Source organism: Talpa europaea (genome assembly GCF_964194135.1).
Source record: "Talpa europaea genome assembly, chromosome: 11".
Lineage (NCBI taxonomy): Eukaryota > Metazoa > Chordata > Mammalia > Eulipotyphla > Talpidae > Talpa > Talpa europaea.
Genome location: NC_140078.1, coordinates 24,051,909 through 24,066,252, shown reverse-complemented (window position 1 = coordinate 24,066,252; position 14,344 = coordinate 24,051,909). Strand labels below are relative to the sequence as shown.

The following is a 14,344-nucleotide window of genomic DNA, read 5'->3' as shown; positions in this document are numbered from 1 at the left end:
GCATTTAAAATAAAACTATATATTATATAATTAAAATAGAATTATTTTGTTATATTTTCATTTTCTGCATTTCTTATCAGAAGATGTTATGATATAGGAAAAATGTTAATAGTACATATATATCTATATTACAGCTAGAGTTTAATGACATCCTTTTTGAAACATAATTTGCATAACACAAAATGCATTGAAATTTACATATAAAACCTGTGTTTTATTGGATGCAGATTCTACTTCAAAAATTGATTTTTAAAAAGGTGTCAAAGATTGTCTACTTTGTTGTGTTGTCTATTGCTAGAATAGTTTAGAGAAATTCAGAGAAAGTTAATAGGGAGGAAAATTAAGATTGATGCATTAGCAGGCACAGAAAATAAATAGCCAAGTGATGCAGGGAAGTAAAAAGGATAAATTATATAAATTCAGAATGTTTGAGATCATTTTTATATGAATTTTTGTCTAATTTAAGATACCAAATATAATACGAGATGCTGGGAGAATTTGAAGAGAATGAGAAAAAGAACAAAACTGTGCTCTTGCAAGGTGTACTGGCAAGCTCAGTTTCCTTCTCACGTTCTAATTTATATCTGCCTTTTCATGCAGCACACTCCTGCGTTTGCCACAATGCAATCATCTGGTGAATTTGCATCTGCTTCTTGGGAGCTCATCATCCAAGTGGACATTCCAAATGAAGAGAGGCAGGAAGAAGTGAAGCTGACAGTGTCCGGAGACCTCCATATTGGGGGGGTGATGCTCAAGTTAGTAGAACAGATCAGTAAGTTTCTGGATTTTTTTTTATGGTTTTCCTGGATTTGAAACCCTCTCCACTACATCACCATGAAATGACTCACCTAGGTTGTCTGATTTTCTATCTTGTAATCATCCAGTAATACCCCAGAGAGCATGCCCCCAGGAAAGAGCCAGCCAGTATACACTTATTTGGCAAACTTACGTTCCCCAGTAAGTGTAATGCCATATTTCCATAAGGATGGGGCACATTCCAATGGTGACATTTAGGGTGACTTTAAGTGACATGGCATTCGACTACTGTTTTGATTCTCTTAGCGCTTGTTTGTTCAGTGATATCAGTAGTCACCTTTTCCTACTTTCCCTGGTTAAACAAAGAAAGAATTCTTCACATCAGGAGTCAACATGATCAACCTAGAATTTAATAATGGTCTATTTTCTTTGTATTTAATTTTGTCTTCAATTTAAGGCCATGGAGGTCAGCTTTTTATTTATACTAGGAGATAAAGATTTCTGTAAAGCAAATCTGAAATGCAATGTACACACAAAAAAGTGCACTTAAGTGGACAGGCCAATTAATTCAGTCACGAAACCCCCCTTCAGATGGAGAAGTAGAACATTACCTGTTTCCCAGTCATGTCCCATACCTGAATCCCTGATCTTGTCCCTGCCCCACCAAGGCTGACCCCTACCCTGAGTTCTAGTACCATAAGAATAATTTTACCAGTTTGTGAACTGCACATAAATGGAATTATATGGGATATACTCATGCATCCATTTTTTTCTTTCTGTCTGTGAGATTTATGCACATTGTTGCATAGTGTTTTTCTCATTGCTGTATAATATTCCATTATGTGATTGTGCCAACATTCACCCACTTACCTATTGATGGGCATTTGGATTGGTTTCTCCTTCAGGCTTTTACAGAGAGGGCTGTGATAGTAGTGTCTTTTGGTGAGTCCATATAGGCATTCCTGTTGGGTATAAGTGCAGAGAGAAATTGATGAATAATAGGACTTCTCAAAATAGACCAACTTATACTTTAATAACAGCATTGAAAGAAAGACCTTTTAAATTAAAAAGAGACCATTTTTTAAGAAGTAAGAAGTACTCTTCATTAGCAAAACAAAAGACTGACTAATGACTCCAACACTGATGAAAAGATTCAATTTTCATGCCAACCCTGTTGATGCCAACATTGGAAGAGAAAATGTTGGGCTCTGGTTTCAGTATATGTGCCTTGAAATTAGGATTCCAGTTGTGCTTGTAAGAGGTGGACTTGACTGAGAAGAGTGAAACGTCAGCTTTACCAGCTTATGTGGACTTTGGGAGCTGTTCTATTTCCTTATGATCTGAGGGTGGAAGGATATTGTGGCATAAGTTCCATTTCTATTAGAGAAATGATTTTGATTAAACAAAAGCAAGTGTCCCTGACCTTTCCAGAAAGACCCACAGCCCTGTGGACTTTAGGGAAGAGAATTACAGTGTTTCATGGTGAACAAAATGTGTATATTTCTGTTCCTGCCATACTATTTCAGTAGAACAAAGGTAAGGTTCGGTCTCTGCTTTCTACCTGCCCCCACCTAGTCTTTGAAGAGAAGCCAAGGATTGTTGAGACTTGAGTTGTAAAAGGAGATGGGGAATTACAGGTCAGTTGTTTGATTCCCTTTGGCACACAATGAAATTGACTCAGGGTGCACACTCTCAGAGTTACCTTCATTGCCTTCCTTTATTCTTCCCTCCTAGGAGCAATTTTTTATTTTTTAAGAGAATATTTGCCTTAAGCAACAATGGTGGGGTTTAACTTTTTCTTTTATCACCTTTTCCATTTTTTCAGATATAGCCCAAGACTGGTCAGATTTTGCTCTCTGGTGGGAACAGAAGCACTGTTGGCTTCTAAAAACTCACTGGACTCTGGACAAATGTGGCGTCCAGGCAGATGCAAAACTTCTCTTCACCCCTCAGCATAAACTGCTTCGCCTCCGCCTGCCAAATGTGAAGACAGTGAGATTGCGAGTCAGCTTCTCTGCTGTGGTTTTCAAAGCTGTCAGTGATATCTGCAGAACCCTCAGTGAGTACCTGGTGGTGCCTTGTGTGCTTTGGACTCTTAGCAAAGGAGGGCAGGAAAGCTTTGTATGCTTTCTCCTACCTCAAGCAATTGGTTTTACAGTGTACTGCCCTAACGAGGAAGTGCATGTTGTAAGCCCAGTTCAGGGGACTTTGTTTAGCCATTAATGTGGAATTAAACCACATGGAACATTATTGAAATGAGTCAGTCGTTTCCACAAAGCTTAAAAGATTTGTAAATCCATTAAGATTTTCTTCCCCAAATTTCATTTTCCACACCTCGCTAAAATCATTATCCTATTTATGACAACAAGAGTTCGTGAAACCATTCTCATCACAGAGCTGGAGTGTCTTACTGTTTTTGAGATGACGGTGTTGCAAAGTCACCAGTCTTCCCTGACACTAGGCTTTAGAGACCAGGCCTATCCACAAAAACCATTTGTGGAGATTAAGCACAAAAGTCCACTGAATTATGTCCTGAAAATGCATTCTGCGGGGTGGGCACCCCATAAATTGGAAGCCAGTAGGGAAAAACAGCCCAAACCATTTCTCCTTTCTGGGACTGCCATAATGGAAGTGAACCCTGTGCCATGAAGATGTTCTTCTTTTGTATTTTTTGGAAGTGTGTGTTCTGCGGCTAAGATTCAGCATTTGCACATGGTATATATCATCTGTGAGTGAGCGGTGTGTCTCCCCATTAAACCATTAGTGGCTCATTCATTCCTTCAACAAATGTAATGACGAGGCCAGCATTGTGGCAAGTGTAGCTAGCCAGAAAGCCCTTTCCTTCTTGAACTTACCTCCTCGCATCAGAGAGAGAAAATAAATAATAAATATGAAAAATAGGATGTTAAAAGGAGATAGTAGAGGGAAAAAAAGCAAAACCAAATCCTTGGAAACTGACCATAGATCTTGGGCTTTCATAGAGAGAGGATGTTGGGGGTCAGAACAGAACAGACTATGGTGGAGGACTGTGGGTGCTTCCACTGTGGGACAGCGATGGTGACTGTACTGAAAAGGGAAACCCTATACTGTCAAAACACCAGCAAGGATGTAAAATAATGGTACTTCAATAACAATTTAAAAATTAAAAAAGCTAAATATACACAGGAAAACAAACAATTGTAGGCAAAAAGAACAGACAAAAGCCTTTGCTTGAGTCTGCCTGTGTTCCTAACGCCTAAGGAGATGCCTGCACACATGAGTTGCTCAAATGATTGGAATCTTCCATTACATTCTGTAAGTTCTGTAGTGTCCTCTGATACACCATGAGTAAGTCGCAAGTGCCAGGGTGTATTGTTTTCAGTGCTATTCTCATGAAGACTGGAAGGCAATAAATGATTGCATCACATCATATACTACACACACCACTGTGGGCTGGAGGCACATTTGGTAGCTAGGACTGAACATCTGAGGTTTTGAAATAAACAGAAATAGTTGGATGGTCTTGTCTTTGCCAGATTATATCTTCATGGTGGTTATAATGGGTCATCTTGGCATTTCTTATCACCACTTTGTACATCTGATCAATTGAAGCAAATTCAAATTTAGCAATACAATGGCTTTTCTCTCCAAGAAGAGATGCAAATCTTAGACTTGGAGATCTATAGGTCTAGTCTTGTTGGTTTCTAATGCAACTTGCAATTATGATTCATGTCCAGGCTTTGTACCTAAATGATGCATTTGGAAAGGCAATGGCACAGGCGCCTGTTGCAACCCGACAATCAGGCATCCCTGGTTACTGGAGAGTGAATTGAGCTGAAGTGCTTGTCTGAATCTCGGCACCAAACAAACTTTGAACTGAGAAGCGGGAGTATGCACGGGAGTCAGTGCATTTACCTCTAGGAACTTCAGCCCAGAGACTGAAACGTCCAGTTTCCTTGGCTTTTACCTAGGATCAGTGCAACTCAGTGTGGTTAATGGCTACCAGGACTTGTGCCATTGTTAATGGCAATTGTGAATCTATTTGATTAATAAAAGAAAATGGGAATTAGCTTCTTAGTTTGAGTTTTCCAGAAGCAGACCCAGAGATAAGGATTCAAGTACAAATATTTAATTTGGAAGGCAATACCAGGTAATTGTTTGCGGGTGGGGAAGTGAGACTTGCTAGAAAAGACAATCATTAAGCCAGTATCACCTATCAGATCACACTTTGAGCAACTGGGAGACATGCCTCAGAGCTATCCACCCAGGAGTGAGGGAGTAGGGTGTTAATTCACCCCTTTCTTCAGTCATTGAGGGCTACTCCTGGGAATCATTAATTCTCTGAACCATTGTGCCCTGTTGCACTCATTTCTGGGCAGTGCAGGCTCTGGGATCCAGAGTGAGCCCTCAGGCAGAGAGGGCAGTGGCCACTGAAAACTGGGTCAGAAACAGTGAGGACCTATCAACAGAAGAGACGGGCAGGGCACACTCATGCCACAAGGATGAAATTAGCTACCAGGCATTGTATGAGAGAAAAGCTTTTAGTATCTGGGGTCCATAAACAAAAAGATGAGTTCCTTGGTTGTTCAAAAAATTTCAAATAAAGACATTGGTGATGGCTCACAGGTGCTACATAGGAGAACATAGTAGAAGAACAATGGGGTCTACACCTAAGGGGAGAAATAAAATACTGTACAAAAATGAACAACAATGTAAGAAAATAAGTAAATAAGTTTTATAAAATTTTAAGAATAAGAAAGCTTAATAAAAAGACAAGAGGGAGGGAAGGAAGGCAGGAAAAATTGGTAGTAACTAAATGACAGAAGAGCAGCAAAATGCAGGTATTAATTGATGCTAGCTGATTGAGCACAAGCAGCAGGTGGTCCATTCTGCTATTCCCTTGGCTTTGGATATGTTTAAAATGGTTTCATAATACAAAAAAAACTACAAATTTTACTGAGCTGAATCATCCCCCACTCTTTGACCCCCCTAACACATACCCACTTAGGGATTCTCTTTCCTCTTCTGTTTCTCCCAAAAGCATACAATTTAGTTCCATTTACTTCCCTGGAACTTCCTGAGAAATGGTCTCAAATGCCTGACACAACTCTGAATCTTAGAAGAAACTTACTTTTTACTTTTTTTCTTTCTTTTTTTCAATTTATTCATTAGATATCAGACGATCAGAAGAACTTTCTTTGCTAAAGCCTTCTGGTGACTATTTTAAAAAGAAGAAAAAAAAAGAGAAAAATAATAAAGAGCCCATAATGGAAGATGTTTTGAACCTGGAGACTTCTTCAACAATTTCAGGTTCACCAGGTAAGCTTCATGACAGGTATTTTGTTGTTTTCATTCATGAATGTCAAATTTCTTAAATTCTTTTTTTTTTAAGATTTATTTATTTATTTATTTATTTATTTATTTATTTATTTATTTATACAAGCACTGGGTACAGTCAGAAGCATGGGAGGGTGAGAGAATTCACCAGAGCCAGAGCAGAGAGTAGAACAGGCAGAGTGACGAAATACACTGCTGAGGGGAGCAGCGGATGTGGCAGGAGAGGTTTGCGCGCCATGTGGGACCCTTGCCCCACCCGGGATCGAACCTGCGCTGCAGAGGCTTCGGGCAGCTTCTGCCACCAGTGAAGGCCCCAAATTTCTTAAATTCCAAGAATTCTTCTCTCCCTTGCTCCTCCTTTTCTCTTCTCCCCCCAAAGAAGGACTAAAATAGCAGCATTCATATGATGAAGAAAGGTTATCAATTAATTTTAATACTACTTTAAATTAGTAAGATATGTTTTATAACTCATTATTTCAATTGTATATATTATGTTGCTGATGAATGCAAAACTTGAGTAGACTTGCAATGATTTGGTGGAGAAAATCATTAGTTGGTTCACTATATTTCTCTTTTCCTGATACTATCTTCATTTGACTCTTTCTTAAATCAGCTTAAAGTTTGCATTGGGCATGGGGCCTCCCTGATGGTACAGGGGTTAAAGACAGCGCTATCAAGCTCTCACCAACCACAGCAGCATGAGTTCAATTTGATCCCTGGCTGGCCAGGGAGCAACCCACATGGTGCAGCAGACCTTTCCTGCCTCGCCTGCTGCTCCCCTCAGCAGTGTATTTCAGTAGATCTGCCTGTTCTGCTCCACACTCTCCCTGGTGAATCCTCTCACCCCCCACATCTCCGGCTTACACTCCAGTTCTTATAATCATAGATAAATAAATCTTAAAGAAAAAGTTTGCAGTGGGCAAATCATCCATTCCTTCCATATAAAAATAAATAAATCTCTAGCTTGCTTGCAACCCTGAGGGTTTATTGCATTGCACATTCCAATGCAAAGAATGAAGTATTTTTATCATCATTTTCTTTATGCAAATTAGATGATTTATAGTAAATCACAAACTAGCTGAGTTCTTGCTATTTGTTTAAAGGATATGTACAAAAGTATAGTATGTACATGCAATCTGTGAGTTCTCCGGTTCTCTAAAAATGTCAAAACTTACAGCTAAAATAGAAAAATTTTGAATTATTGAGAAGACTCCCTATTATTTGTCTGGGTTGATTTTGGAAACTTTTACAGATCTTGAGTTCCCAAGCTTTTAGGAACTAAATAATCAGGTAAGAGATGTGCCTTCTCTCCCTATCAGTCATGACTCACAATGATTTTTAATGGTTCAAAATCAAACCACAGACTTTGGTTCACAAAATTCAAAATCTGTTTTAGTTTACACAATGTTAGTACTTTTTTTTTTTAAGATTTATTTATACAAGAGTTATAGTACAGGCCAGAGGCACGGGAGGGTGAGAGGATTCACCAGAGACAGAGCAGGGAGCAGAACAGGCAGATAGACTGAAAGCACTGCTCAGGGGAGCAGGGGGTGAAACAGGAGAGGTCTACCATGCCATGTGAGTATCTCCCTGGCTGGCCGGGAATTGAACCCATATTGCAGAGGCTGCAGACAGCTTCACAGTGCTGCGCTCAACCTGCTGCGCCACCGGGGAGCCCCTAGTACTTATTTTTCAAAAGGTTCCTTCCCCCTGATTGTCATAGTGCCTTCTCATGTCATAGTGCCTGTTCCCCTTTGCCTTGCAGTAAGTCCTGGCTTGTACAGTAAAACCATGATTCCCACATATGACCCCATCAATGGAACACTAGCATCATCCACCATGACTTGGTTCAATGACAGCCCTCTGACAGAACAAAACTGCCACATCCTTGCATTCAGCCAACCCCCACAGTCTGCAGAAGCACTTGCTGAAATGTACCAGCCTCGGTCTCTGGTTGACAAAGCCAAGTTCAACGCAGGGTAAGGACATAACTCCATTTTGCTTCTCTGTGAATTGATAATGATCTAGCAAGACAGATACCAAATAGATCGGATAAGGTGTTGTTTACTTTTTAAGTAGACCAGTCTGGGGATTGTACACTATTAGCAAAAGTCAGTACTGATTTGTAGCAGCAAAATGGGAAATGCAGACTTTGGGCATTTCAATACAATTAAAGTATGTCATTTATGTGTTTGGTAACTCAATGGGCTACCCCATGTGAGTGTACTCCTTGCTGTGTGCAAAGCATATGCTACAGAATGTCAAGTAGTGTGTGAGTGGGGTGGTACCCATGAGTCAATGGGAGATCCAAGGAGGCCCGCCTGGCCCACACTGCCTTTTGTGAACCCCAGTCTGTCTATAGATTGCCTAAGCAACAAGTCCATCAGCTTTGTTTGATGTAGCCTCCTAAGCAGCAAGTCCTTCAGTTTTGTTTGATATAGCCTTTGTTTAATGTACACTCCATTAGTCAAACTACTGTTTCTTTCACTCCCCATTGTTCACCAAATGAGTGATACTTGTGAACACACTTGAACCCCTGTAGAGCTTGAACCAGCAGCTGCCTCACCTGTTGTGCTCTCCTGCCCCATCCCCCATGGCACATGCTCCCTCACTTCCAGGATTTGCTCTCCTCCAGGTTTTGCTTGCCTCACCTTATTTCTCATCACCTTCCTTCTTGTACTGGACATCCCCTGCTTCTCCTTTCAGGCCCAACCATATACTGTCTCCTCAGACCTCACCTTTCAAGATCAGTCACTTCTTAGTCATTAGCATTTAACACTTTGCTTCTCCAGTGTCACCTTGTTCCTTTATTCTGAGACTTTCCCATTGAATTGTTAATTCCTTTGGGATGGAGATTGCTTCTTGGCTATTCTTGAGCTCTCACAGGGCCTAATATGGTAGAAGTTCAAGCTATTTACATTGAGCAGAAGGGGTCCAAATTCAGTCCCACCTCATTTTATTGTTAGCTTTTCATCTCTACCCCTTGACCATTGCCAAGTTTTTATTTTTCAAGTCTAGAACTATATTATCCAGTGTAGTACAAGAGTTGCATGGGAATATTTAAATTTGAATTAAAATTAAGAACCAGCTTTGGGTTGGGCCACCTGGTGTAGAGGAGGGGTGTGCAGACTTCCAAAAATACAGATTCTTTTCCTGGATCCACCATGAAGTGTGTGACCCTGAACATATCACTTACTGTCACTGAGATTCAGTTTCCCTATCTATAAAGTTGAGAAAATACAAACTACCCTGTGCTACTGTTGTTATAGGGTAACCCCAATATAAAATGGGTTGCCTGGCTGTGGGTCCTCACCCGCGTGCTTAAAAGGGACTTATTAATACTCCACTACAGGGCCTCCCCGGTGGCGCAGCGGTTGAGCGCTGGGTTGCGAAGCTGCCGGTGACCTCTGCGGCGCCGGTTTGCTCCCCGGCCATCGGAGGAGGGTCCCACATGGCGCGCAGACCTCTCCTGCCGCCCGCTGCTCCCCTCGGCAGTGTACTTCGGTCCTTCTGCCTGCTCTGCTCCCCGCTCTGGCTCTGGTGAATTCTCTCACCCTCCCGTGCTTCTGACTGTACCCAGTGCATGTATAAACAAAACGAACAAATAAATAAATAAAAACATGCCTCTAAGAAAAAAAATAAATAAATAAATAAAAGATAAAGATTTATTAAAAAAAAAAAAAAATACTCCACTACAGGCACACACAAAAGGTTAATAAAAGGCTTATTTACAAGGGAAAGGGAATTAAGGAAATGTACAACTCAGGGAGAAACTAGGGAAATAAAGTCTTTAATGTGTCCTACCTGATCCGCCGACTTGGAAACCCAAAGGCACTCTCAGAGCTGGCCGGACAAGCTGGCAGGGAGCCAAAATGGGGGATTCCCCTCCAAAGCCCACGTGTCTGGCTTTATACCAACCTGGCTGCTTAACCCCACCCTCAGGTCCCAGCCACCTTCCCTTTGGTGGTGATGGGATTTGGAGTTCCCAGTGTCTTTGGCTTTGGCCTGGGGTGGGGGTGGAGTCCACAAAGCCTGTATGGAATTAGCTTTAGGACATCCTTTTCCCCCTAACACTGTCACTTGCTAATTTCAAGTGCCGGAGAGAAAAATATATATATGCAATAATGTCATCCACAGGTACTTGGAAACTGATATATTGCTCTGTAGTGTAAAGCAAAAGCAGATCTTTGAATAATGTCAATTGTTCAATCTCAGCATAGATTTTTTTACTCATCCACAATACAACAAAACATTGAACAAAAAAAAAAAAATTAAACAAAATGATATTATTCAAGGAAACTGCAGTATACAAAAAGCACTTGGAAATTATAGACCTATAAGATAAAATGTAGATATAAGCTTTTATCAAGTCCTCTCCCTTACTGGTTTTTGATTACATTATTTATTCGGACTTTGTTCAAGAAGATTGTATGTTTGTGTACGCCCATGTGTGTGTGAATCCATATGTACATATGCAATGTGTATGTGTATATATAAACATAATATGTAATATTATAGATGTGTAAAATTGATTGCTCTCATCCTATTGCTTTCTAGTTGGCTGGACTCCTCTCGTTCCCTTATGGAACAAGGCATCAAGGAGAATGAGCAGCTGCTGTTACGATTTAAATACTACAGCTTCTTTGACTTGAATCCCAAAGTAAGATATATTTTCTTTACTCTCTTTCTCTTTTTTTTTTTTTCATTTGAATGCATGGAAGTGTCAAATTAAGTCACTTCGTTATCACAATTTGTGTGATTTTCTGTTTAACTCTACAGGGTTAGATTAATAAATGTATACTGGGCTCTGGACTTTCACATTTTGTTCTCTAAAGATCATGGTTATTGGGGTCTCGAGGGGGTCTTCATGCCCAGCATGGTGGGTGCTACCTGTCTCCATTCACAGAAACGAAGGCAGGAGCAGAGAAGCTTCACAGGGCCAGAGTCCTTAATGCTTAGGAAGGAAGTAGTTGTCAGGGCCCAGGTAAGACTGGTTGTTATGAACAAGGCCAGACCCCAGGAAGGTACATGCCAAGTTCCCTACTGCAGTGCTGATGACATCTTTGATGATGAGAAAGAGGGGTCATCTATATAAATAAAGATCCCAAGGCCTCCCTGGTGTTGCAGGAGTTAGTCTCAGAGCTATCAAGCTATCACCAGCCACTGCAGCATGAGTTCAATCCCCAGCCAGGGAGCAACCCGCATGGCACAGCAGACCTCTCCTGTCTCACCTACTGCTCCCCTCAGCAGTGTATTTCAGTAGATCCACCTGTTCTGCTCCCCACTCTGTCTCTGGTGAATCCTCTCATCACCAGCCCCCATCTCTGGCCTATACCTCAGTCCTTGCATGCATAAATGAGTAAAAATAAATCTTTAAAAAAAAAAAATCCCAACAAGTAATCACCAGTTTCCCTGTGAAGTTTCCTAGGAAAACTGAATCGTGGAGCAATCCCTCCTAACTTCTGCACCTTCCATGCCCCTGACTTGCTCTTTTGTCGTCAGTCAGCACTTCAGTGGCCAAATGTAGGAGAGGTCAACAGGCTCACAGGTCCTCTGAGAGCACGGGGGCATTTCTTCCTACTGCTCCCGTCCCGATTATGTGCTTGTTCTTTCTGTTACTCTGGGCGCACTTGTTTCAGGTTCTTTCCCAGGTCACCTTTCAGTACACACCTCTTGTCATCTACAAGTGTGTCCATTTCTCATGTCTTCTTCATGGGCCTGATGGTCTTCAAAAGCCCATCTCAGCTCCCACTGCCTCCCTCTATGGCATCTTCTTCAAAGAAGCCTTATTCCTTGTCACATCTGTGAGGTTCCTGCAGGCTTTAGATCAGATACAACTCCGGCCCTTGGACTTTGCTTGTGTGCATAACTTGAGTGAGTCATGGCGAAAGAACAAAATTTGTTTCTTCTCTGATAAAACTTTCAGGAAAAATTACAGTGCTGCTTCTCTTTATTTTGTTTTAAGAACACTGTGAATTATACAGCTGTCCAGTTTTTCATTTTTGTGTTGTCTGCTAGATCCAAATCTGTTTTCTATGATTTCCTCTTTAAGCCTTAGTCCTTGCATAATTCTTAGTCCAATTTAAGCTATCTTATGTGTTATACATTTTAATTAGCTGCCTTAAGTTTGTTTTCTGAAACTAGATAACACATAGATAACACATACTCATGCATTTTCTAATTGCTAAGTCAGTAATTTGGCTCCAACTTATCTAGCCAAACTAATGACCCTGTTTACTTATTAATAAACAATTAAGTGAGCAATTTGCTATACCCAGGGAACTAAGCTAGCAGCTGAGAAACCAAAACTCCTGGACATTAGAATAGGGTTTTTAAATTGATGAAATAAAATACATAGATTTATAAGATGAAGCAGTTTTAAGTCAAACTATTACTGTCACCAAAATCTTTTTTCCAAAATGGTCATATTAATAATATGTTTAATTAATTGAATAACATCTACTTGTCTAGGTCTCACAACTAGCACAGCTAGAGTAGTGTGTATAAGTATTCTTTGAAAACAGCAGGAACTACTGTGATACAATATGAACATTCTGTGATTCTGATGCTCACAGTGTCACAGGCATTGAGTAATACTGCGGTTCGCCCCTACATTCATCCTGGAAAGAAGTGCTAAATTTCTACTAGAAAAAGTTCTCGAAGAGATAAGACTTATTAGGATACCTGTTAATGGCTGAGAAAGACGAGGGGCTGTCCCAGGGCCTCCTTGGGACTGCAAACAAGCCTGCAAAAGAGAACAAGTCAATACACTGGTGCCTGCAACTGAGAAGTCCTGTCCTCAGTGTGGCCAGGGCTCAGCCCAGATCTGATTATGACATCTTGTTCTAGAGCCTGTTTGTCCCCTGATGTCACTTTGTAAAGGCAAGTAACCTTTGTGCAACCAATATTCCTGCAAAGAATCACTTTATTTGGCTTGGGAAGGAGGCTTCAGGTATGAAAGCTTTTATTAACTTTAAAATCTTTACTGACTGCATTTGAGAGAACAGCTTTATTGGGTTACTTAACTTATTCTCATAAAATTCCTACAACATTAGGATAGTAGACACTGACAATTAGATAGAGATAGAGATAGATAGAGATAGAGATAGAGATGAATGGATGGATGGATGGATGGATGGATGGATGGATGGATGGATGGATGGATGGACAACTGACGGACAGATAGATATGACAGTTTGTTAGTCCAATTCAAATTTCAATGATTGTACATACTATTTAGATTTTGCCTTTCAACTGTGAATTAAATTAGGGATCTTTTGGGTTTTTTTTTCCCTATACATTGTATGTAGTTTTTTTTTTTCCCTATACATTGTATGTAGTTTCTTTTTTGTCATGTCTTTTGATTGCACCATAGTTTACTATATAATTTACATGCCATAAAATTCACCCATTGTAAGTATACAATATAAAGATTTCTAGTAAGTTTACATCATTGTGCAACCATCACCACAATCCAGTGTTTAAACATTTGCATCACCCAAAAGAGTTTCCTCATATCCATTTATGGTAAGCCCTAGGTCCAAGCCTCAGAGCATCGCTGGGCTGCTTTCTGTCTTGAGTTTTGCCTTTTCCAGAAATTTCATGTAGATGGACTCACACAGTATATAATTTTGTGTCTGGACTCTTCTGCTTGGCTGATGTCTTTGAGATTTATCTGTGTTATTGTGTGGGTTGTAGTATGTTGCTTTTCACTGCTAAGTGGCATCCTGTGCAGGTGGGAGGGTGTGCGGCTGAGTGGATGGACTGATGGATGGACGGAAGGACAGACAGATGGACCACAATTTGTTTATCCACTCACCAGTTGAGGGACATGGATTGTTTCCAGTTTGGGACAATAACAAATAATGTTTTTGTAAAGATTCTCAGGTGTGTTGCTTGAGTGATTCATCTTTCGAGACTTCTGGGACTAGTTCCATGACCCCTGACAAAGTTCACAAAATAAAGACAGACTTCCTTAAGATTTGCATTATTCCAGCCTCCTGAATACCATACATTTGGTTTTGCTTTTGTCTTCCTTTCCTCAGCAGCTTTCGAAATTCTGAGAATGCCTGAACAGCATGTTACATTTGTACTTCTCTGATGATAGCAGTAGCACTATTTGCTGATTTTAACTAACTTCAGCTTTTTACTTTGCCTATCACCTAGGTAATGTTCCAGGTATATTTTTCCTTTCGCATTAACTTTATGCATACTAAGGAAAAATAAACTAGTGCTAATCAACCCATGATATATCCATTTAGTTACTGTTTCG

At 40.4% G+C, this 14,344-nt stretch overlaps 1 protein-coding gene across 1 annotated transcript in view; it reads left to right on the top strand.

Moving 5' to 3' along the window:
- Window positions 1-594: 594 nt before the first annotated feature.
- The window catches only part of FERMT1 (FERM domain containing kindlin 1), a gene marked incomplete at both ends in the record, with an annotated part of 29,512 nt that continues 15,762 nt past the window's right edge, over window positions 595-14,344 (top strand). The window contains 5 exons of the mRNA XM_084246701.1: window positions 595-772; window positions 2,582-2,815; window positions 5,908-6,054; window positions 7,838-8,051; window positions 10,630-10,732. Of these exons, the coding sequence (XP_084102827.1) occupies window positions 595-772; window positions 2,582-2,815; window positions 5,908-6,054; window positions 7,838-8,051; window positions 10,630-10,732 (876 nt within the window). The remainder of the gene's footprint in view (window positions 773-2,581; window positions 2,816-5,907; window positions 6,055-7,837; window positions 8,052-10,629; window positions 10,733-14,344) is intronic.